The sequence below is a fragment of the Pelophylax lessonae genome (assembly GCF_965119305.1).
Source record: "Pelophylax lessonae genome assembly, chromosome: 3".
NCBI classification, from domain to species: Eukaryota; Metazoa; Chordata; class Amphibia; order Anura; family Ranidae; genus Pelophylax; species Pelophylax lessonae.
This window is the reverse complement of record NC_138770.1, coordinates 188,395,084-188,419,441: the sequence shown is the minus strand read 5'-3', so window position 1 is coordinate 188,419,441 and position 24,358 is coordinate 188,395,084. Positions and strand designations below refer to the sequence as shown.

At 44.4% G+C, this 24,358-nt stretch overlaps 1 protein-coding gene across 3 annotated transcripts in view; it reads right to left on the bottom strand.

Annotated features, from left to right (window-relative positions):
* Positions 1–24,358, bottom strand: part of PIK3CB (phosphatidylinositol-4,5-bisphosphate 3-kinase catalytic subunit beta) — a 278,272-nt gene that overhangs the window by 160,532 nt on the left and 93,382 nt on the right. The window contains exon 1 of one of the 3 annotated variants that reach the window (XM_082249419.1): positions 19,635–19,712. The exons of 1 other annotated variant lie outside the window; for it this stretch is intronic. Coding sequence is in view for 1 of the 2 variants with exons in the window: in XM_082249417.1 (XP_082105543.1) it covers positions 19,490–19,526 (37 nt within the window). In the remaining variant the exon portion in view is untranslated. One more of the 3 variants, XM_082249417.1, reaches the window with a different exon arrangement.

Genomic DNA, 24,358 nt, shown 5'->3' with positions numbered 1-24,358 from the left:
TACACAACAGCAGGAGCCATTAGTTCCTGCTGCAGTCAAATCACAGCCAGTGAGAGGAAGCAGGGATGCAGAGCCATTCTCTGACTTATGTACACACCGAGGTGGCTCGGGAGCGAGCACATATGAGTGCTCTCATAGCAAGCAGATTGTTATGGTGTGTGTGTGTGTGGGGGGGGGGGGGGTGAGTGCTAATGGGAGACCAGAGAGGAGGAGGAGGAGGAGGAGGAGGATCGGGGGGTGAGCAGTGCAAAAACATTGTACAGAGCAGGCAAGTATGACAGGTTTGTTGTTGTTAAAAAAAAAAAAAAAAAAAAAAAAAAAAAACCTTTAGAATCACTTTATGAAGGTTATGCATCATTTTAAAATCATGACGTATAGATTTTCATGCATGAGGACAAAGCAGATCTTAAGATACATGTTCTCGGATTGAAACCTATACCTTAGCTGTACAAAAGGAGAAGCTATACAGGGCATGATCACTGCTCTCCTTCCCTTAAGTGTTTTAAGTTTCAGCATGAGCTATTAAGCTTTGTAAACAGCTGCATATATGTACAACTGACATGACATTGGAATCAAAGGAAAAAGAAAAAAAGAAAAAAAAAAAAAAACCTAAACAGGGCTGGCAAGAACTCAAATTTAAAATATTCTATTTTAAAATTTTAACAGCAAAAAAAGAACAAAAAAAAAAAACCTGGATTTTTTTGTCTTACCGTAAAATCCTTTTTTCTGAGGTTCACTGACGGACACAGCTCCATGATTTCTAGACCCTTGGGCTTATGCTGCTCTCTTCAGGAGTAGGACTAGGCAGAAACAATTTGGCCATGCCTCTGAGGCAGTCTCAGGGGTATACCATCACTTCCTGCTATATTCAGTTTGTAACAAGCAGCGTCAGAAGAACACATAACTCAACCCAACAGAGGGGCGGGTGCTGTGTCCGACAGTGAAAAGGATCTGTGACCTCAGAGAAAAGGATTTTACGGTAAGAAAATCCAGTTTTCTCTTTCGTTCACTGGCGGACACAGCTCCATGTCTTCTAGATCCTTGGGATGTCTCAAAGCAGTATCAACACGAGGGGTGGGAAAAACATTGCAATACATATAATCCCTAACAAAGCTAAACATAGCCAACCAGGTAAAACAGGAGCTCAACCAGGAACAACTGGAGCTCACCACCAGGAAAAAATACACCCTGAAGAGGTAGGAGCCTCTGCAACCACAGCCTGCAAAACTTTGCGGACAAAAGCAGCATCCGAAGATGCAAGTACATCCACCTTATAAAACATTGTGAATGTGTGTACATGGGACCACGTAGCAGCCTTGCACATCTGAACCATTGACGCCTGATGACGGAAGGCCAAGGAGGCATGAAGCGCCCTTGTAGAATGCGCCTTGACAGGGAAAGGAGGAACCTGACCCTTAAAAGAAAAGACCTACACCACCGTCTGCCTGATATATCTGGAAATGGTCGCAGCAGATGCGACCTGTCCTTTACAAGGTCCATCCGTAAGAACAAAGAATCGGATTTCCGAAACGACTCCGTCACCGCCAGGTACACCTGAATCGCCCTGACAACATCCAAGGAATGTAAAGCAATTTCTTTAGGATGTTTCGGCTTAGGACAGAAGGACAGCAACACAATATCTTCATTTACCTGAAACCCTGAGACCACCTTAGGAAGATACGCCTGACAGCGTGCACCACCACTTTGTCCCTGTGAACCACCAGGTAAGGTGACCGACAGGACAATGCAGCCAACTCCGACACCCTACTGCAGAAGTAATAGTGACTAAAAAGGCTACCTTCTGCGACAGAGTGAGCAGAGGGAGTTCACAAATGTTTTCAACAGGAGGCTTTTGAAGCACTGATCGTACCAAATTGATATCCCACAGAGATTGCACAGAAGGAGCCAGATGGCGAACTCCCTACACAAAAGTGTGAACCAAGGACTTCACAGCCAACGGCCTTTGGGAAAATATGGCCAAGGCGGAAATCTGGCCCTTGATGGTGTCCAGAGCCAAACGTAAGTCTACACCTAGTTGTAGAAACTCCAACAAGCGAGACAAAGAAAAGGAACGGGGAGAAAGCCCCCCAGGACTCCCACCAAGTAATGTATGCCTTCCAAACTCCATGATAAACTTTTCTGGAAGTAAATTTCCTAGCTTTAACAAGGTAGGAATCACCGACTGACAGTCCTCTGTCCTCCAGCACCTGGCTTTCAATAGCCAAGCCGTTAAAGCCAGCGACCGTAAAGCAGGATTGAAGATTGGTCCCTGAGACAGAAGTTTTTAAGGGACGTCTGCTACCAGCCTTACTAGGTCTGCGTATCAAGATCAGCGAGGCCAGTCTAGTGCCACCAGAATGACTGGAATCCCTTCTACCTCGATTCTGTGTAGCAGTCTCAACAAAAGTTGAATTGGAGGAAAAGTGTAAATCAGACGATACTGACCAGAAGGGGCCACCAGGGCGTCTGCGGAGTCGGCCAGAGAATCCGGAGACATTGACACAAAACTCTGCACCTTCCTGTTGAGATGGGAGGCCAACAGGTCCACATCAGGGGACCCACCGAAGGCACAGCTGATGAAAAACTTCCGGGTGAAGAGACCATTCTCCCGGATCCAACGTCTGCTGACTGAGATAGTCCGCTTGCCAATTCCCCAATACCGCGATCCCCTTCTGCCTTGCAGCACTGGGGCCAAAACCCTGGTGAACACCCGAGGAGCTAAAGCAAGACCAAAGGGTAACGCCACGAATGGATGGTGCTCCTCGCCCATGGCAAAACGAAGAAACCGCTGATGCATGACATATATTGGAATATGAAGGTAAGCGTCTGTGAGAACGATAGAAGCCAGAAGATCCCCTTGATGAAGGAAAGCTACTACCGTGCAGATGGGCTCCATCTGAAATCTCTGAAGCCGCACAAAACAGTTCAGAGCCTTGGAGGTCCAAGATCGGACAAACCTTGCCTTCCTTCCTGGGAACTGTAAACAGATTAGAATAAAAACCTGAATTCCTATAGCTGGAAGTGATGGTATACCCCCTGGGACTGCCTCAGAGGCGTAGCCAAATTGTTTCCACCTAGTCCTACTCCTGAAGAGAGCGCAGCATAAGCCCAAGGTTCTAGAAGACATGGAGCTGTGTCCGTCAGTGAATGAAAGAGAAAACATGTTTTTCATAGTTAAAAAAAATAAACATAGTATGTACAATACTGCATTACAATCCCTTTAAAGATTAATTCCAGGTATAGACATTTTCACGGAAAAACAAAATATGGGGACTGGGGGCACGTTAGCCACCTCACTAATCCATTGGATTTACAGATACCACGTCCTCCACTTTTATTCTATAGTACAGCAAGAAACACCCTAAGAGAAAAAGATACATTTCTTTGAATTTTGATATTTTTATATGATTAAATAAAAGCTTTTGAAATGTTATACATTAATTTGCGTGGTACCTCTAAAGTCCTGTTTAGATTTTTTATTTTTTTTCTCTTAGGGCGTTTGAGGTATAGATATTTTATACATAGTTACATTGGTCCAGCTTGGACCAATAGCATGCATAAACCATACCTGGCTGATTCTCCTAAAATCTGGAAATCACTGAAAGACACCGCTACTTCAGTGATCGCCACTTTCTTCCAAGTCCTGTACCAAGTGGCTGTCCTGCTGCATTATGAACACAGGAGGAGGCCAGCTACTTCACACAGGCACCATTCCCAGAATGTTTTGCAATAAATGAGGTGGATAAAATATGACATCAGCACCCCACCTCACCATCTCATTCCATCAGAACACTTTTCATTCATTCAGAAAATGCAAAGCATTCTCAGCCGACCTCCTATAATCAGCATCCAGCAGGGCTCAGTACAGGAACCAGAAACAAGTGAAGATCATTGGAGTTGCTTCATTTGAATAGGCTGCTGTGTCTGCAGAAAACACAAGGAAAAGTCCCCAACCATTTTTAAAAACGCACCAGCATATGCAATATGCACAGGATCCTGACCCACACAGATGTGCACCTAGCCTTAGGGGTTGGAGTGCATTTCTGGCACATGAAAAGGTATTTTCTGTACTTGTAGGGTCCTTAACGGGATAAAACATAGGGAATGTGCAGGTATTAAAAGTACAAAGATGCTAATATAATAATAAAAAAGAAAAAATAGTTTTCAGGTCAGTAATTTACATTGCAAAGAGTTTAGCAAATTCATTGCAGAGTTTTACCTGCTGCTGTTTTGCTGAATCTGATACAGATTCCTATCATGTCCTACTTCCTGAGAGCTGAGAGGGAGGGTCTGTTACTATAGTCACATTATCAGCCATTATCAAATGACATTTCTGAGGGAGCTATGTATAAATACAGTGAACAGTCTTCCCCACGGTTGGCATTTTAAATGAATTGACAGCTTAAAAAAAAGTGGAGTTTTCCGTTAAATGTTTGGCAAACCAAGAACCAGCAGAGTGGCCATCTCTCCTCTGACTTCTCTATCCAACTCCAGGCAAACAGATGGCTGACCACCTGCCATATATTCCCTTTAGAACAGAATTCATAAGATTAAATAAAGTTCAGCAAAATCAAGAAGAGGTGGATTGACATAAAACTTCCTTTACAAGCCATGATACACAGAGTCAGTGTAACAGAAAGTTTTCTTTGCTTTTAAGCAGCATTTCAGATCTTACAACCATGGCTGAAACTACTAATCGACCTAATCGATTATGAAAAAAGTGGTCAACTATTTACATAATCTTTTAGTTGGTCAGCCGATTAGTTGGCCTGCTTACAGAATACATTATTTGTTTACATATCCGGAAATAAATACAGTGCAGCACACATACAGCTCAGTACACCATCCATACATGTCAGTATACACAGTGCAGCACACACAGCTCAGTACACTATCCATACATGTCAGTATACACAGTGCAGCACACATACAGCTCAGTACACCATCCATACATGTCAGTATACACAGTGCAGCACACATACAGCTCAGTACACTATCCATACATGTCAGTATACACAGTGCAGCACACATACAGCTCAGTACACCATCCATACATGTCAGTATACACAGTGCAGCACACACACAGCTCAGTACACTATCCATACATGTCAGTATACACAGTGCAGCACACATACAGCTCAGTACACCATCCATACACGTCAGTATACACAGTGCAGCACACATACAGCTCAGTACACCCTCCATACATGTCAGTATACACAGTGCAGCACACCTACAGCTCAGTACACCATCCATACACGTCAGTATACATAGTGCAGCACACATACAGCTCAGTACACTATCCATACATGTCAGTATACACAGTGCAGCACACATACAGCTCAGTACACCATCCATACATGTCAGTATACACAGTGCAGCACACATACAGCTCAGTACACCATCCATACACGTCAGTATACCCAGGGCAGCACACATACAGCTCAGTACACCATCCATACATGTCAGTATACACCGTGCAGCACACATACAGCTCAGTACACCCTCCATACATGTCAGTATACCCAGTGCAGCACACATACAGCTCAGTACACCATCCATACATGTCAGTATACACAGTGCAGCACACATACAGCTCAGTACACCGTCTATACATGTCAGTATACACAGTGCAGCACACATACAGCTCAGTACACTGTCTATACATGTCAGTATACACAGTGCAGCACACATACAGCTCAGTACACCGTCCATACGCGTCAGTATACACAGTGCAGCACACATACAGCTCAGTACACCAACCATACATGTCAGTATACACAGTGCAGCACACATACAGCTCAGTACACCATCCATACATGTTAGTATACCCAGGGCAGCACACATACAGCTCAGTACACCCTCCATACACGTCAGTATACACAGTGCAGCACACATACAGCTCAGTACACTATCCATACATGTCAGTATACCCAGTGCAGCACACACACAGCTCAGTACACCATCCATACATGTCAGTATACACAGTGTAGCACACATACAGCTCGGTACACCATTCATACATGTCAGTATACACAGTGCAGCACACATACAGCTCAGTACGCTGTCCATACATGTCAGTATACACAGTGCAGCACACATACAGCTCAGTACACCATCCATACACGTCAGTATACACAGTGCAGCACACATACAGCTCTGTATACCATTGATACACGTCAGGATACACAGTGTAGCACACATACAGCTCAGTACACCATTCATACATGTCAGTATACACAGTACAGCACACATACAGCTCAGTACACCATCTATACAGGTCAGTATACCCAGTGCAGCACACATACAGCTCAGTACACCCTCCATACATGTCAGTATACACAGTGCAGCACACATACAGCTCAGTACACTATCCATACACGTCAGTATACACAGTGCAGCACACATACAGCTCAGTACACTATCCATACACATCAGTATACACAGTGTAGCACACCTACAGCTCAGTACACTATCCATACATGTGAGTATACACAGTGCAGCACACATACAGCTCAGTACGCTGTCCATACATGTCAGTATACACAGTGCAGCACACACATACAGCGCAGTACACCATCCATACATGTCAGTATACACAGTGCAGCACACATACAGCTGCGTACACCCTCCATACATGTCAGTATACACAGTGCAGCACACATACAGCTCCGTACACCCTCCATACATCTCAGTATACCCAGTGCAGCACACATACAAGCTCAGTACACCATCCATACATGTCAATATACACAGTGCAGCACACATACAAGCTCTGTACACCATCCAGACAACATGTCAGTATACACAGTGCAGTACACCATCCGTACAGGTCAGTAAGTGCCTGAGAACTTGTGAAATGTGAATGTGTGAGGGGCAATGCCTTGTGAAACAGGAAAAGCAAGTGAGTGATTCTAAAAGGCAAAAGTATTTTGCCTTGCTATAGGTGCCCTCTGTACTATACTTTGTGGCTTGCTATACGGGCACTCTGAAGGCAGGAAGAGCCAGAAGTGCTGGTGGAGGACCCTAGAGATGAAGGCGGATCGGGATGCTTTTTTTTTTTGTGCTAAAAAAAAAAAAAAAAATTTTGCCTAGGATTATACGGAGGCTGGTTCAAAATTTCAAACCAGCATTTTCAGTCCGACTTCGGGTTCCTGCACAGATGTCTATTGAAATCACTCCCGAAGCAGTGCAGAAACTACTTTTGGGAATCAGAAGTGGTAAATGGTTTGTCAGCGCCAAAAAAAATGTAGTGAAATCAGCAGCAAGCAAATAGTGCAAATATACCAACACTATCAGTGATCAATCAATAAAAGGATGCAGCGCTAGCAATAACTATTTCAAAAATGTAATATTGCAAATAACAAAACTAAGTGTGACACAATCAAATTAAAAAAAAAAATGTATCCAATGAACTTAAGGCCCCTTTCACACATACGGTCTGTTTGTCCGTTTTTCATCCATCCATTGACGGATGAAAAACGGACATCAATGCATCTCTATGTAAAAACTGATAACAACAGATGATCATCCGTTATCAGCTTTCATCCACTTCCGTCAATGTCTGTTTTTTGGAATGGATGAATGCCCTTTTTTATTCCTCAAAAAACGGATCGGATGAAAAACAGATGTAAACGGACAAACGGTCAGTTTTTCCATCCAGTTTTTCATTGGTAGCGGATGTAAAAAAAAAAAAAAAAACGGATGAAAAAAAAAAAAAGATGAAAAAAAAAAAAAAAACGGATGAAAAAGTAATACATTTTGGACGTGACTGAACTGATGAACTGAACGGACCGTATGTGTGAAAGGGGCCTAATAGAGTTCATGTGTAAGAATCTAAGTAAAACACAATGCTGTAGTTCCTGATGCTCAATAAGATCTCAGGTGTCCCCACAGTGATCTCCTCACCAAAATCATATGCTGTCTAAATTATAGGACAGCGAACACGCAATAGTATTAATGTGATATCTCTCTGGAAGTGGTGTCAATGGCAGAGCTTAATGCATTCCCACGCTTTCAAAACAATGTCATCACACAGGGTATTCAAGCAGATGATGAAGGCTAAATTACCAAGCATGAGAAAAAAAAATCTCATATTGTAGTATTTATTAACCACTTAAGGACCAGAAGGTTTTATCCCCTTAATGACCAGGCCATTTTTTGTGATTCGGCACTGCGTTACTTTAACTGACAACTACGCAATCGTGCAATGCCGTATCCAAATAAAATTGATGTTCTTTTTTTTCCCCACAAATCGTGCTCTCTTTTAGTGGTATGTGATCACCGCTGCGATTTTGATGTTTTGCGCTATAAAACAAAAACAAAAAAAAGCGACAATTCCGGGAAAAAAAAATATATATTTTTTTACTTTCTGCTATATAACATTCCCAATAAAAAAAAAAAAAAAAATGTAAAAAATTTTTTTTACCATTTTAGGCCAATTTGTATTCTGCTACATAGTTTTGGTAAAAAATCCCAGTAAGTGTATATTGATTGGTTTGCACAAAGGTTATAGCGTCTACAAACTGAGGGAAAGAGTCATGTCATTTTTTTTTCTTCTTTTTTTTTTTTTTTTTACTAGCAATGGTGGCATTTAGCGATTTTTAGCATGACTGCGACACTGCAGCAGACAGATTAGACACCTGACAGTTTTGGGGGGGGACCAGTGACAACTACAGTAATCAGTGCTCAAAATATGCACTGTTACTGTAATAATGACACTGGCAGGGAAGGGGGTTAACACCAGGGGCCTAGGGGGTGTATTCTAACTGTGAGGGGGATGGACTTATGGAATCAACACAGGGGCCTGTGTTCCTAAATAGGGGGAACACAGGAGCCCTGTGTTAATTGCTGACAGAACAACGGTCTGCCGTGTTTATAACAGCAGACAGCCAGTCTGTCTCCCAGGGGAGTGATCGCGGGTGCCTGGCAGCAAACGCGGCTGCCGGCCCCGCATAACAGTTTGCCCTCTCACAAATCAGCGCAGCCAAGCCACCTTCCCGCAGTATATCTGCAGCGGGTGGTTGGCAAGAAGTTAAAAAAAAAAAAATGGTACAAATAAAAATTAAAAAACACTGACTCACTGAACTAAACGTCAGTAGTCAAAGTAATGAAATTGAGTTTTGGTACAAATCCATAAACAAGGTCCATAGTGTGCAACACAACTGGTGCAGATAATGGTAATGCACTTACTATGAAAGCCGCCAAACTAAAATTACTTTTGGGGATCAGTAAGGGGCCATCGGCGTCGCACTGATTCGGACGTTGCCATTGCCGGCAATTGGTTCGGATTTGACATGTCAAATTGGACCAACGTGAATGCGGGCTTACAATCACTTTAAGATTTTGTTCACACTTGACTGAATTTCTAACGCTTAACAAATGCTCCTATAGCGTTAGTTTGGGCATTCGATTCGCTAAAATATGGGCGTTAGACAGGCATTAATGAGGAGTTAAACATGCTCCCTAAATGCGCTATGGGCAGTTCTGAAGCGTTTGATGAGCGTTAAAGAGTGTTAAAACTGCTCCACTAAGGCCTATTCCATTACCGTTAATAAGTGAATTTTAACGTCCTGCAACTGCCTGCCAGAGCATTTGCAAAGCGTTACTATAGACTTGAATAGGAGGCATTGAAAGGCTTCAAATGTCTCCTGACTCGACATGAGGCTTTCATTTTGAAGTGGCACAACGCTAACACTTCATGTGTGGATAGGGTGAACAGCACTGAGGGGCAATTTTAACGCCTCTCAAATGCCTGCCTGTGCAGGGAAGATCAGCATCTGAACCATAGGTGTGCGCAGCATATTGCATTAGGTTGTGCACCACAAAGCTCAAATACATATGCGTGCGCATGTGTATACATACTGCTGGTGTCAGTAGGGCAGTGGACGGTGTCAAGTTTTCATTTTTATTATTTTATTTTTTATTATTGTTTAAAATTTTATTTTTCAAATTATTTAAAAAAACATTTTTTAGGAGCCCTGTTAGGGGGCTTTGGTGAAATATCAGGGGTATAAACAGGGGATCTGCAGCATAGGGGTTGATTAGGGTGTGCCCAGACACCCTGTGCGCACACCTATGATTTGAACCCTGAGAAGCAGGAGGCTGATAGGCTGGAAGTAATAGAAGGCACTACAATTACATTTAAAGTTAAGTGTGCATTATAATTAAAATGAATATATCCATGCAAAAACAAAAAAAATCTCAGCTCAATCTTTAGTACTTTAACATTAAAATATTTATAGCCTCCCCGCCCCCTCCCCCCCTTCATTTAGCTTCATGTCTCACTCCTAGTTAAATTTCCCTGTATATTCTACTTCTGGGAATATTAATTATTAATATATAGTTACATAGTAGTTGAGGTTGAATAAAGACAATAGTCCATCCAGTATATACAGTGCCTTGAAAGTATTCATACCCCTTGAAATTTTCCACATTTTGTCATGTTACAACCAAAAACGTAAATGTATTTTAGCGGGATTTTATGTGATAGACCAACACAAAGTGGCACATAATTGTGAAGTGGGAGGAAAATGATAAATGGTTTCATTTTTTTTACAAATAAATATCTGAAAAGTGTGGCGTGTATTTGTATTCAGCCCCCTTTACTCGGATACCCCTGACTAAAATCTAGTGGAACCAATTGCCTTCAGATGTCAACTAATTAGTAAATAGAGTCCACCTGTGTTTAATTTATTTTCAGTATAAATACAGCTGTTCTGTGAAGCCCTCAGAGGTTTGTTAGCAAACCTAAGTGAACAAACAGCATCGTGAGGGCCAATGAACACACCACACAGGTCAGGGATAAAGTTGTGGAGAAGTTTAAAACAGGGTTTAGGTTTAAAAAAAAATATACCAAGCTTTGAACATCTCACGGAGCGCTGTTCAATCCATCATCTGAAAATGGAAAGAGTATGGCACAACTGCAAATCTACCGAGACATGGCCGTCCACCTAAACTGACAGCCTGGGCAAAGAGAGCATTAATCAGAGCAGCCAAGAGGCGCATGGTAACTCTGAAAGAGCTGCAGAAATCCACAGCTCAAGTGGGAGAATCTGTCCCCAGGACAACCATTAGTCGTGCACTTCACAAATCTGGCCTTCATAGAAGAGTGGCAAGAAGAAAGCCATTGCTGAAAGAAAGTCCTGTTTGCAGTTTGAAGCCATGTGGGGGACACGGCAAACATTTGGAAGAAGGTGCTCTGGTCAGATGAGACCAAAATTGAACCTTTTGGCCTAAAAGAAAAAACGCTATGTGTGGCAGAAAACCAACACTGCACATCACCCTGAACACACCATCCCCACTGTGAAACATGGTGGTGGCAGCATCATGTTGTAGGGATGCTTTTCTTCAGCAGGGACAGGGAAGCTGGTCAGGGTTAATGGGAAGATGAATGGAGCCAAATATAGGGCAATCTTAGAATAAAACCTGTTAGAGTCTGCAAAAGACTTGAGATTGGGGCGGAGGTTCACCTTCCAGCAGGACAACAACCCTAAACATACAGCCAGAGCTACAATGGAATGGTTTAGACCAGTGTTGCCAACCGCCCGTAGATTTACGGACAGCCCATAAAAACAGGGCACTTTTCTCCTGCCCGTAAATGCCCGTAGCAGGAGAAAAGTGGCAGTAAATCTACGGCGGCGGCGGCAAGGTCAGAACTGCGCATGTGCGGCACGCAGTTCCGGAGATCCCCGAGACGAGCCGAGTGTTCTCTCGCAGAGACGCAGACTCGCACTGTGACTGGAGTACCACGGTCCGCCTGTGCCCGCCCCTGCCTCCGCCCCCCGCCGTCTTTTAAGTTTTCCCACTGGGCAGGTCAGTGTCTTACTGGAAGTCTCGGACTCGCGGCGGAAGTGACGTCTAACGCAGACTCGCACTGTGACTGGAGTGCCATGGTCCGCCTGCGCCCGCCCCTGCCTCCGCCCCCCGCCGTCTTTTAAATTTTCCCGCCGGGCCGGTCAGTGTCTTATACTCTTATTGGAAGTACTGTCTCGGACTCGTACTCGCGGCGGAAGTGACGCCACCAGGCGCCAGACAGTGACAGTGTCTGGCTTCTGTTCTGTTAAAAGGGTATGCTGGAGTCTGGAATGTCTGTCACTGTGGACTGGAGTACTAGAAGTCGAGGTCTCGAGGATTCTGGACGTATGGTGGTCGGTGAAGTGGACAGAGCAGAGCAGCAGACTGTGACAGCAGAGGGGCAGCCGCAGAGCACACAGAACAGAGGACTGGTGAGTGGAGCTCCGAGCCTCTGACACTCAGCAGAGCAGACTGGAGTAGTAGAGAGATGAGTCAGGGGGCAGAGGACATCAGTGTCCTGCTCCTGTGCCTCCTTCACCTCTCCACAGGCAGTGTCACAGCTTCACTCTGCAGTAATGTCACTGATATGGCTATGGAGAGGTGAAAGGGACTTAGGAGGAGGACACTGATGTGGAGAGCTAATATGAAGGGGGACAGAGGAAGAAACTGCTGTGAGGAGGGCACTTTCATGTCCACGCAGGCTCGCCTCTGACCATCTCCTGTATTATGTCCGCAGTCTCTGACCACCCCCTGTACCATGTCCGCAGTCTCTGACCACCCCCTGTACCATGTCCGCAGTCTCTGACCATCCCCTGTACCATGTCCGCAGTCTCTGACCACCCCCTGTACCATGTCCGCAGTCTCTGACCACCCCCTGTACCATGTCCGCAGTCTCTGACCACCTCCTGTACCATGTCCGCAGTCTCTGACCACCTCCTGTACCATGTCCGCAGTCTCTGACCACCTCCTGTACCATGTCCGCAGTCTCTGACCACCTCCTGTACCATGTCCGCAGTCTCTGACCACCTCCTGTACCATGTCCGCAGTCTCTGACCACCTCCTGTACCATGTCCGCAGTCTCTGACCATTTTTTCTTTTATCATGTCTGCAGTCTCTGCAGGGGAGTCTGGAGAGGAGTCAAGAGTGAGAGTGCCGCCGGGATGGGGGTCACGGGAGAAGTTAGATGTGTGGGGCCCCGGCCTGCGGAGTGGAGACCAGAGCCGTCTGACTGAGCCCTGCACAGTGCACCTGAGGGGAGGTCAGTGACAGCGCCGCCAGACCAGTCTGATGGGGGGGGGGGGGGGTCACTGATGTAAGGGGGAGAGAATACAATAATGTAAGTGGGCACTGACTTTTGTTTAACCTAAACACATTGCTAATGGCACTATCTACATGTTTATAGTTTAATTATTCATATTTGCACGGTTTAGCACTAAAAACGGCTATTTTATGTACATTTTTGCAGTGCCAGTAAAAAATTGGTGCCGTCCGTAAATTTTGGACGTTCTGCTAGTAAATTTCCCTCCCAGGGGTTGGCAACGCTGGTTTAGACCAAAGCATATTCATGTGTTAGAATGGCCCAGTCAAAGTCCAGACCTAAATCCAATTGAGAATCTGTGGCAAAACTTGAAAACTGCTTTTTTCTTTTTTATGTATATGAATCTCGGAGTCGCCTCTCTCTACATAATAGCGAGCGGGAGGTCGTATCGCCCCACACAGGCACAGCTTGTTCCCTTTACGGGGTGCCGGCTGCGACAGCCCCACCTCCTCTCATCCTCGTTACATGCGGCTTGCTTTTGTAACCACCTGTATGTACAGTTGGGTTTTGTATCTATGGTTTTCTGTAACGCCATCGTATTATACACATTGCTGTATTTATTCTTCTGTTCATTGTTCATCTGACGTTTCTTTTTATTTGCAAACCTTAATAAAATGTTTGAACAAGAAAATTGCTGCTCAGGTGCTCTCCATCCAATCTGACAGAGCTAAGGCGATTTTGCAAAGAAGAATGGGTAGAAATTTCACTCTAGATGTGCAAAGCTGGTAGAGACATTCCCAAAAAGACTTGCAGCTGTAATTGCAGCGAAGGGTAGTTCTACAAAGTATTGATTTAGGTGGGCTGAAAAGAAATGCACGCAACACTTTTCACATATTTGTAAAAAATTTGGAAAACCATTTATCATTTTTCTTCCACCTCACAATTATGTGCCACTTTGTGTCGATCACATAAAATCTAATAAAATACATTTATGTTTTTGGTTGTAAAATGACAAAATGTGGAAAATGTAAAGGGGTATGAATATTTTTTCAAGGCACTGTATAGATTATTATTGCTTTCACAGTATACATTTACTCCTTATAGTAGTATTTATCTGCTGCTTTTGTACTATAAGGCTCCAGTCACACTAACGCGACTTATCAGGCGACTTGTCAGCCTGACAAGTCGCGGTCCCTCGCGGTCCATTGACTGCTACAGGTCACGTTCTAATAGGAGTGACACAAGTCGCTCCGACTTAGAAAAAGGGTCCTGTACTACTTCAGGGCGACCTCGGAGCAACTTGCACATTATATGAAGTCCGTGGAAGTCGCGGTGCACGGGACTTCACAAGTCGCCCCCGAAGTAGTACGGAGTCGTGCCGCTGCAGTGTGAATACGGGCTTAAGGGCTACTATTTGTTTTTTTTAACCCCCATGACAAGTGATAAAAAAAAAAGCATGCTGCTGCTACTAAATGTCTTAGGGCTCTTTCACACGGTCCGCCTCCGTAGGCGGATCCGTGTTGCTCAGCGGGGATCGATCCGCGATCCCCGCTGAGCCGGCGGATGACAGCTCCGTCTCCGCTTGCAGAGCGGAGAGGGAGGTGTCTCAGCCCCTGCTGCCCTCTATGGGGGATCGGATGAGAGCGGACCGCCTGTCCGCTCTCATCAGATCCGATCCGATTACTGAACGGATGGAAAAATAGGGTTTCCATCCGTCCAGATTTCACGGACAGGATCGGATATGGATGGCAGCGGGTGTCAGTGGAGGTGTCTCCGCTGACATCCGCTGCCCCATAGAGCTGCATGGAGGATCCGATCAGATCCGCCTAAAAAACTGACAGGCGGATCTGATCGGATCGCCCGTGTGAAAGAGCCCTTTTGCTGGCTATACATGTATCAGTTTTTGGATGAGAATATTTGTATGAACATTCTTTGTACATTTGCTGAATAAGAATGTCTGAAAATCTGAAAAACAGCATTTTAGGTCTTTTTAATTTTGATGCGATTTTGAAAGCAATGGTTATGGCTATGGCTCAAAACGCAATCAAATCGTGGCAAAGTAGTGCAGGAACTACTTTGAAGTCGGTGCGACTTCAAAACGCACTGATATGAATGGGGCTCATTGAAAATAATGGAAAACGACTTGTCATGCGATTTTGCGGTCCAAAATCGCGGGACAAGTCGCACTAGTGTGAAAGGGGCCTAAGAGGTGTTTTTCAGCTGTAAAAACGCTCTAACTCTGATAAAAGCTTAAAAACACTGAAAAATGTGGCTATTCTGTGTTTATTTGCATTTTTGAGCCATAAGCTTTTGTTGGAGTATAAAAAAAAAAAAAAAAAATGCTGAAAACTGCTACTGCAAACATTTATTCTCATTCTACAGCTATCGCTGCTGCCATTTTTAAAACGTTCAGTGTGCATGAGGGAGAACGCTGAAAAATGCGGCTATCCGTTTTTTTGAGCATTTTTGAGCCATAAGCTTTAGTGGGAGTATATTAAAATAGTCTCAATACTATGCGCTCAATACTATGCGCTCCTGGAGACAAGTAAATCGCCACAAAATAAAACTTTATAGCTACTGCTATAATCTATAGGTAGTTGCTGCTTGATCTAAATTCACACAGTACATTTACAGAGCAAAGTCCAGTCACTCTGGCAGTGCTTAAAGCGGATTTCCGCTTCCCCCCTCCAAAAATTAAAAGTCAGCAGCTACACATACTGTAGTTGCTGACTTTTAATATTAGGACTCTTACCTGTCCTGGAGTCCAGCGATGTCGGCATCGCAGCCGATGTCTCCATCGGCTGTCGGGTGCTGCCGCCGCCATTGCCGGTAAGGGAACCCGGCAGTGAAGCCTTGCAGCTTCACGGGCAGGTCCCTACTGCGCATGCGTGAAGTGTGCTGCGCATTCCTACTGGCTTAGCGGCAGAGGAGGCAGGAGGTACCCGCTCCTCCCTCCCCCCTGAAAAGGTGCCAAATGTGGCACCGGAGGGGAGGGGGAAAAAAAGAGCGGAAGTTACACTTTTTGGTGGATCTCCGCTTTAACCAAAAAGATTCAGAAGAGGAGCCTCAACCGCCCAGTGCTAGTAGCGCATATAAAAAGATAAGAACAGAATTCCTATCCACTGTTAGTCCATAGATGCTTGCTTGTAATCAACTTCAACACACCACTAGTGAAAAAATGTGCCCCGCTCCCCGCATGCCACCTCACTCACCGCTAATTATTGCCTCTCATCTCTGATAGGCAACACTCACCTAATGCTCCAAACTCAGCACAGAACAGTCAACTCGCTCTTGGATGCCGCTGAAAGTAAAAGCATAGAGGACATGGGCAATCCTTATAGCGTAATTCTGTTTTGCGCACTTTACTATAAAAAAATAAATAAATAAAATTTGCGCTCACAATACATTAAATTAAAAAAACATCAATATTAAGCCAGGCCATCTGTGTACAGCACTGCACAGCAACTCACCGCTCACCCGCCTGTCGCCGTGTAGTCACGCCTTGAGACATGATTACAAGAATACAACTAACTTTTTTTAAAAGGTCCAGTGTGCATGAGGCTTAAATGGTCTATTTTAAACTTTACATATTAACTAAATTACCGTATTTTCCGGCGTATAAGACGACTGGGCGTATAAGACGACCCCCCCTAATTTTCATCTACCGGTAATACTTATACTTGGGTTACCTTGGAGATATTATACTCGGCGTATAAGACGACCCCCCATTTTTGGGGGATTTTTTTGAGGTTCAAAAGTAGTCTTATACGCCAGAAAATACAGTATATACCAAAATTTTTAGGTTTTTATCTGTATAATTTATTATTCGAAACAATAAAGTCAGCCATCCAATCGATTATGAAAATTATTCATTAGCTGCGGCCCTACTTAAAACTGAATTTAAAATAAGCCATTGTCTAAAGTGGAACTAAACTATATCTGATCACAACAAATTGAAAACATTATCAAATTCAGTTTGAATACTCAAAGTAAATTCTCTCACCAATCTATGCCTCCATGCTTTATTTTAACCCCCCCTCCCCAGCCACGCCACAGCTATTTTGAATAATTGTCGATTCATGTAGCATTTACCTCCTGGAATTTGTCTGCCCTTGGCTCAAGTATGCAGATGAGGGAGTTGGGTGGTGTGCTTAGCTGAGAAAGCCCCTCCTCCAGATGAAAGAAAAAAAGTCAAATGAAGACTCTTGAGATGTATGACATTGGCATCATTTTGGCCTAGACCATAAACAAAGAAGGAACAAAAAAAAAAAAAAAAAGGGTTTAAAACACAAGTAAATCTGATTTACCTTCTGATCCATTTACTAATGCTAGGAGCATAGGGATTAAAATAGTTAAAGTAGAACTATAGGCAAAACATTTTTGTTCCATTTTGAAGAGAGTAAGGAAAGGTTATTATAACCCCTGTCAGTTTATTTTTTGCCATCTGGATCCAATTGGGGAGATTTTCCTTCACTTCCTGTCCCATAGCCAAAACAGGAAGTGAGAGGAAATCCTTGCAAATTAAGATAATCCCTTGGGGTTTCCCCATTGGAAGACTTCATCCTATTACTTTTTCTGGGGACAACCCAAAATTTGGGGTTTTCTTTTACTTTCAATGAGAATGGTAAACAGGACAAAAAGGGTGAATCTTCCTAAGGGGGCATAGACAACAATAAAAATCTGACAGGTGTTCTAAACCATCTCCATTCTATCCAAACTAATAAAAATAGTTTTTGCCTTTAGTTATACTTTAGTGTTGATTAAGAGAGCTTAGTTCCGCTTTTACCACTTGCTGACCGCCGCCCGACTATATACGGCGGCGGTCAGCCCCTCCCAGGCAAAGTGACGTACCGGTACGTCACTAGCCTGGGAGCAAATAGGGGGCGAGCGCACGCCGCCAGAGGCACGCTCCCGCCCCCGATCCCCACTCGCGATCGTCGGGTGGAGAGGGAGAAAGGCAGGCGGCTAATGTAAACAAAGCCGCCTGTCATTCTTCCCTGTGTAAAAGCACAGATCACTCGGTCCTGCTATGTAGGACCGTTGATCTGTGCTGTTACACACACAGCCAATGACATAAATTTCCAATAAATTTAACCCCTTCCCTCCCAGTGTAATTTTTACAGTAACAGTGCATATGTATAGCACTGATTACTGTAGTAATGTCACTGGTACCCCCAAAAGTGTCAAAAATGTCAGTCAAGGGTCCGATCTGTCCGCCGCAATGTTGCAGTCCTGCAAAAAAAAAAAAAAACGCAGATCGCCGCCATTACTCGTTAAAAAAAAAAAAAAACAATAAAAATGACAAAAATCTTTCCCTTAGTTAGTAAACGCAATAACTTTTGCGCAAACCAATCAAAATACGCTTTTTGCAATTTTTTTTACCAAACATATGTAGCAAAAAACAAATTGGCCTAAAATGTTAAAAAATTTAGATTTTTACATTTTATTTTTGGGGAATTTCATATAAAAAAAATGTGAAAAATATTGTTATTTTTGCAAAATTGTCGCTCTTTTTTTTGTTTATAGCGCATGATCAAAAAATCGCACAGGTGATTCAAATACCACCAAAAGAAAGCTCTGTTTGTGGGAAAAAAAGGACGTCAATATCATTTGGGTACAGCATCGCACGACCGCGCAATTGTCCGTTAAATTCATGCAGTGCCGAATCGCAAAATAGGCTCTGGTCAGGAAGGGGGTAAAATCTTCCGGGGCTTAAGTGGTTAAAGAATGTATAGACATTAGAGAACTACTACATATATTCTCACTCCAAAATCTTAGCAATGACTCCAGTATGATCATTCAGGCTTACTGGTGGTGTTGTATTTGCATTACAATTAAGTTATATTCCACACTGTAGTAGTACTTGCACAACAACTAAACAATTCAGGATAATAGGAATAATGCAGTATGAAAAGAATCACTGCCCTTTTGAACTGCTGCTTGCCCCAGTGCGAAAGGGGTTAACACGTCACGCAGTCATGAGGCAACACTAATAATATCACTTCCCTTAATTGTGTACAACAAACAAACAACATCATGTCTGATGAACAGGGCTGCCATTGTCCCGGAGACGAGGAGTAAATCTGGGCCTCAGCCAACCCACCATAAAGGCAAAGCTCCCACAATTAGAGGGGGCAATGAAAGAATATGCAAGTCTCAGAAGAGAGGGATGACAGCAACACAGCTGTAGAGGAAAACAAGACACTGCAATACAGAGCAGGAGACAACCCATCAAGATCTCATAGTCAGCATGACAGATTCTAGGTCTACCTAAATCATCCACCTCTTACCTGAGACCGATGATTATATAGAATTTCCACACAACATAACATTCCTTTTTCTGTCTTCTAATGTTAATACCAGCTGCAGCTCAGAAGAGATCACACTGACATATGCCAAGATTACAACTCTAAAGACCTAGTGTCATGAAATCACCTTTTGATCCATTCTTCTCACAGCAGGTGATGACCATCGCTGTAGTTTTATTCACTCATGTCAGAGGAAAACCTCTGCAAGAGACACGGTGTATTACACCCATAAACAGGATGCCATCCAGAACAGTTCGCCCTGACTGACTCACCTCCCTGGTTCCAGTTCTGCGTGAGCACAGTGTCCTCCTACCCACGCAGACAGGCGCTTGCAGTACCTGATGCCAGTTACATAACTCCTAGACTGCACAAAGACGACAAGTGCGAGGATTCCCAGGAAGCCTCTGGTAGACAGCTGCAGATGCAAATTCAGTATTCTAATAACCTTTTCTTAAGTAGGTCCGACTGAAATACATTCCCAAAAATTTTGCCATTCGATTCTGGAGTACACGAGATTTACCGCATGCGAAAGGTCATTAAAATTACATCTATGAAAATGATTTCGTACATGCAACAGGGGGAAAAAAAAAAAAAGTGTTCCATGATAAAGTCTGCTGTATAAAGGTGGAACACTGGATTCTGGAGCTTTCAGAGGAGGAAGTTCGGTACATTAAAAAAAAGGTAAAAGGAACAACTATATCTAGAAACACACTTATCACATACCTGCTATACAAGTGAATTACTTAAAATATACACAAACTACACACTCTGGGAACCCATGTTTTGCTCTACAGCCTAAACCATTGGCATCCTTCCCACACACTATAACATCACTTTCAGGCTAGCCATATCAATGTATTGTTGGTATGTGAGAATATTAGAATGAGTGAAGTTATTTCAATGCTAAACTAGGGAATGTAGGTAGAAGAAGTTCTGCACCACTTGAGCTGCATTCCCACCAACACGCAGGAGAAATGTAAACCTTCGAGCACAAACAATTAAAAGCAGAACTCTGCCTCCCCTCACCTCCCCCCTTCCAACTCCAGAGACCCACCTCAGCTGTATTTTTTCTTTGTATACTTCGTTTCAGGCAGTGACATGAAACATTGCCCTCAAAAAACATTTTTAGTTGCTCTTCTTACTTTTCTCCAAGTGCCAGATTGAATTTATGTCAGGCAGACAGGTGAGTAATAAAATAAGGTGCCCTCTCTATACACATTGCCAAACAAAGAATGACCTCTCTGGTGCACTTTTCCTATTGTAGAAGGCCGCTTTTTAATTTACTTTTAATTTTCCTGTTAAATGGTTACTTGTTTTACATGCAGCAGACTGCATTAAAAATATACAGAAAGCAAAAGTATGGCATGCAGGTCAACAGTACAGAGTGGTCATCCACCAACAGTTCAGAATAGTACAACACATTAGGAAGAGGGCAACATGTGCCCTCGGGGCTCTTTTGCACAGTCAATATAAATCTACAGAATGTAGGAACTGTGAATATCTCCAAAACTTGCAGTTTAGTGGTTATTCAGAGTGCATGCAGCCGGTGACATCAGCGGCGCAAGTGCCCTGAAGGTTCGGCCTACAGTGCCAGGCCTTCAGAGCCCGTGCAGTAATCAGCAGGAGTGAGGTCATTGCGCCCCTGTCCACTCATGTAGCCAAGGCCTGCAAACCAGGAAGGAAGACCGTGGGGAAGATGTCAGGCCTCTCAGCGGTTCTAAGGAAAGTTTATAATAATGTGCTTGTATGCAATGCATACTAGCACATTAGGACATTGCCTTGCAGTGAATTTTTTTTTCCAGCAGCTGCGGGTTTATTACCAGTTTAAGAGGTGAAGAGGAGTATCGCAGAAGCCGTGGAGGAACCCCTTCAACATCAGATGAGAGGAGTTGCTTCTGATGAGTCTAATAGTGGGTGGTCAAAACCTGAGGGAATAAAGCTTAAGACCCATAGATCCCAGGTTTGGTGGAAATTGGGCATAGTGCAAGTTTGGCAGTCAGCAACTACTGCAGTCAGTGCAAAACTGCTAGAAAAAAAAAAAGTAGGCAACAGCTAGACAGTGGATTGGACTGGAGTCAGTGGACTACAGCTGCAGTAGGGCACCCACTGCAACTACTGCAGTCAGTGCAAAACTGCTAGAAAAAAAAGCTAGGCAGTGGATTGGAGTGGACACTACTACTACACTTTTCAATACTCCAAGTTAAGTAGATCAATATTATACTGCAGAAAGCAGAACATTTCAGCATGTCCATGGTCACCTGTTAAAGGGCTTCTGTTTTGTTCATATAATGCTGCTACTTCATAAACATGCTCAGTAGGAGAGGAGGACAGAGGAGCAGAGAGAGAGAGGTATCTTCTAGCATTGGAAGTCTTTTGTAGCGTGCCTCATTTTCTTTCCACCACTGAAGAGGAGGACTTCTTCTGTCAATTACTGGTTCCTTCAAATAGAGATCAAGTTCATCAGCCAGGCTCATTATTGCAGAGTCAGAAGAAATTGAATCCTCCGCATGAGGCCCCAATAAAACACTGAAAATGTCCTGATCAATTTGAACATGAAGAAGATTCTCTTCTGTTCGTTGATGTATTTTTGAACACTTTTCTGTTTTTGCAGCATGCTGCTCTTTCATATTATAAAAATGGTGTTCTGGACTTGTCTTTTCGGCAGGAACCTCCTGCACCTCCTGTTGAATATCTTCTGTCAGCCATTATTTCACCTTGACCAAAACATCATCAGAAGAGAAAGCATGGTTCTTGTATCGAGGATTCAAAAGACTTGCAAGCACAACATTTTTAATCTCTTTGTGCTTCTCAAAACATATCAAAGCTCTTTGGCTTGGCAGACCATCATTTGAAAGTTGGAGGGTGTTGTGTGCCAGGATACTGAGGTCGGACATATCAGCAAGCATCATTCCTTTCCGCATGTTTGCTCCACTGTCTCAAAGTAGCACAAGCATCACTCTGTATTTGTTGATTCCCCAGTCTTCAAGCATGCCTAGACACATTTCTCTACTGTACTCAGTGTGGGATCCTTGCATCACTTTTGTATTCAACACCAATTGCCTTTTTGTCCATCCGCTGCCAATGAAGTGGCATGTAAGAATCATTAGTGACTGACTGACTGTCCTGACCAGCAGTCAGTCGTGAATGAGAGTGAGTTGCCAGCATTCTCTGGTTGCAGCAAAGCCTTTACTTGGTCAATGGCCTTTAGGTGAATCTTTCCCAGCATTTAGGTTCGATAATACTTCTCACTCTTCAGTGTGTAGTTTGGCTCAAGTATGGACATCAACCGCTTAAATCCTGAGTCAGACACCATTGTAAATAGCTGGTTATCAGTGACAATCATCTCTGTGATTACTCTGTCCAGCAGTTGGGATCTTCCATCTGAATCTAGACAGTGACACCTGGTTTTTTTTTCAGAAACATATCTGTTATTGTTGCCTGGGATAGTGGAGGAGGTATTTCAAAATCACATTGATATTAATTTAGTTTTTTTCTGTGCTGCATGATATAATTGATGATGAACTCTTAGATGGGCCCAAAGATTTGACGTATTTTTGCACTTACTGATCCCATGCTTATGTTGTTTGTACATGTTTTGCACACTGCTGCTTTTCCTGGAGAAGGTTGAGACCAGAAATAGTCCCAGACCACACTTACTTTTTCTCGCCTCATCCATCTCCATTGCAATTTGAAAGAGCCAAACATTTTTTTTAAAAATGGCTTGCTGGCACCCTGTTGTGGGTCGGTGGGTGACGTCTGTGTGGGTGGCTTGCTTGCTGGCACCCTGTTGTGGATCAGTGGCTTACACCTGGCAGTGTGGGTAGCTTGCTTGCTGGCACCCTGTTGTGGGGTAGCTGGCTGCTGTCACCCTGTTGTGGGTCGATGGCTAACGCCTGGCAATGTGGGTGGCTTGCTGAGTTGCTGGCACCCTGTTGTGGGTCGGTGGCTGACGCCTGGCAATGAGGGTGGCTTGCTGGCACCCTGTTGTGGGGTGGCTGGCTGCTGTCACCCTGTTGCGGGTCAGTGGCTGACGCCTGGCAGTTTGGGTGGCTGGCACCCTGTTGTGGGTCAGTGGCTGACGCCTGGCAGAGTGGCTGGCTGGGGGGGGTCACCCTGTTGTGGGTGGCTGGCTTGCTGGAACACTGGTGGGTGGCTGGCTTGGTGTCACCCTGTGGTGGGTGGCTGGCTTGCTGGAACACTGTGGTGGGTGGCTGGCTTGCTTGCTGGAACACTGCGGTGGGTGGGTGGCTGGCTGGCTTGCTGGAACACTGCGGTGGGTGGCTGGCTGGCTGGCTTGGGGTCACCCTGTTGTGTGGATGGCTGGCTGTGTCACTCACCATGGCCTTTTGTGGGTGGCTGACTTGCTGGAACACTGTGTGGTCACAGTAGTGGGTGGCTGGCTTGGTGTCATCTGGGTGGCTGGTTTGCTGGAACCCTGTTGTGGGGTGGGTGGGTGTCTGGCTGGCTGCTGGCACCCTGTTGTGTGGTGGGGGGCTGGATGCTGGCCTGGCACCCTGTTCTGTTGTGGGTCAGATGGCTGGCAGCCTGTGGTGGGTGGCTGAGGCCTGTGGGTGGATGGCTGGCACCGTGAGCACTGTGACGGGACTGCAGCTGGCTGCAAACGAGACTGACCGAGGCAGTCTTAGAAGGCAGAACATGTGCAGCGCACGGTGAAATGACATCACGTATGTGCAGCGCAGTCGTGGGAGGCAGTCTTAGAAGGCAGAACAACATACGGAATGACGTCACGAACATATCTGCAATATCGGTAACTTCAGAAGCAGATTCCGATATATCGGGGAAAGTGCATATCGGCCCCTGATATATTGCGGTTGCTGATAATCGGTCGATCCCTAGTATGAGCACTGACAGGCTGACCCTCCCACCCCTTCAACCACTGCAGCAATGCTGGCAGCACTCATACGTCTATTTCCCAAAGACAACCTCTGGATATGATGTCGAGCACGTGCACTCAACTTCTTTGGTCGACCATGGT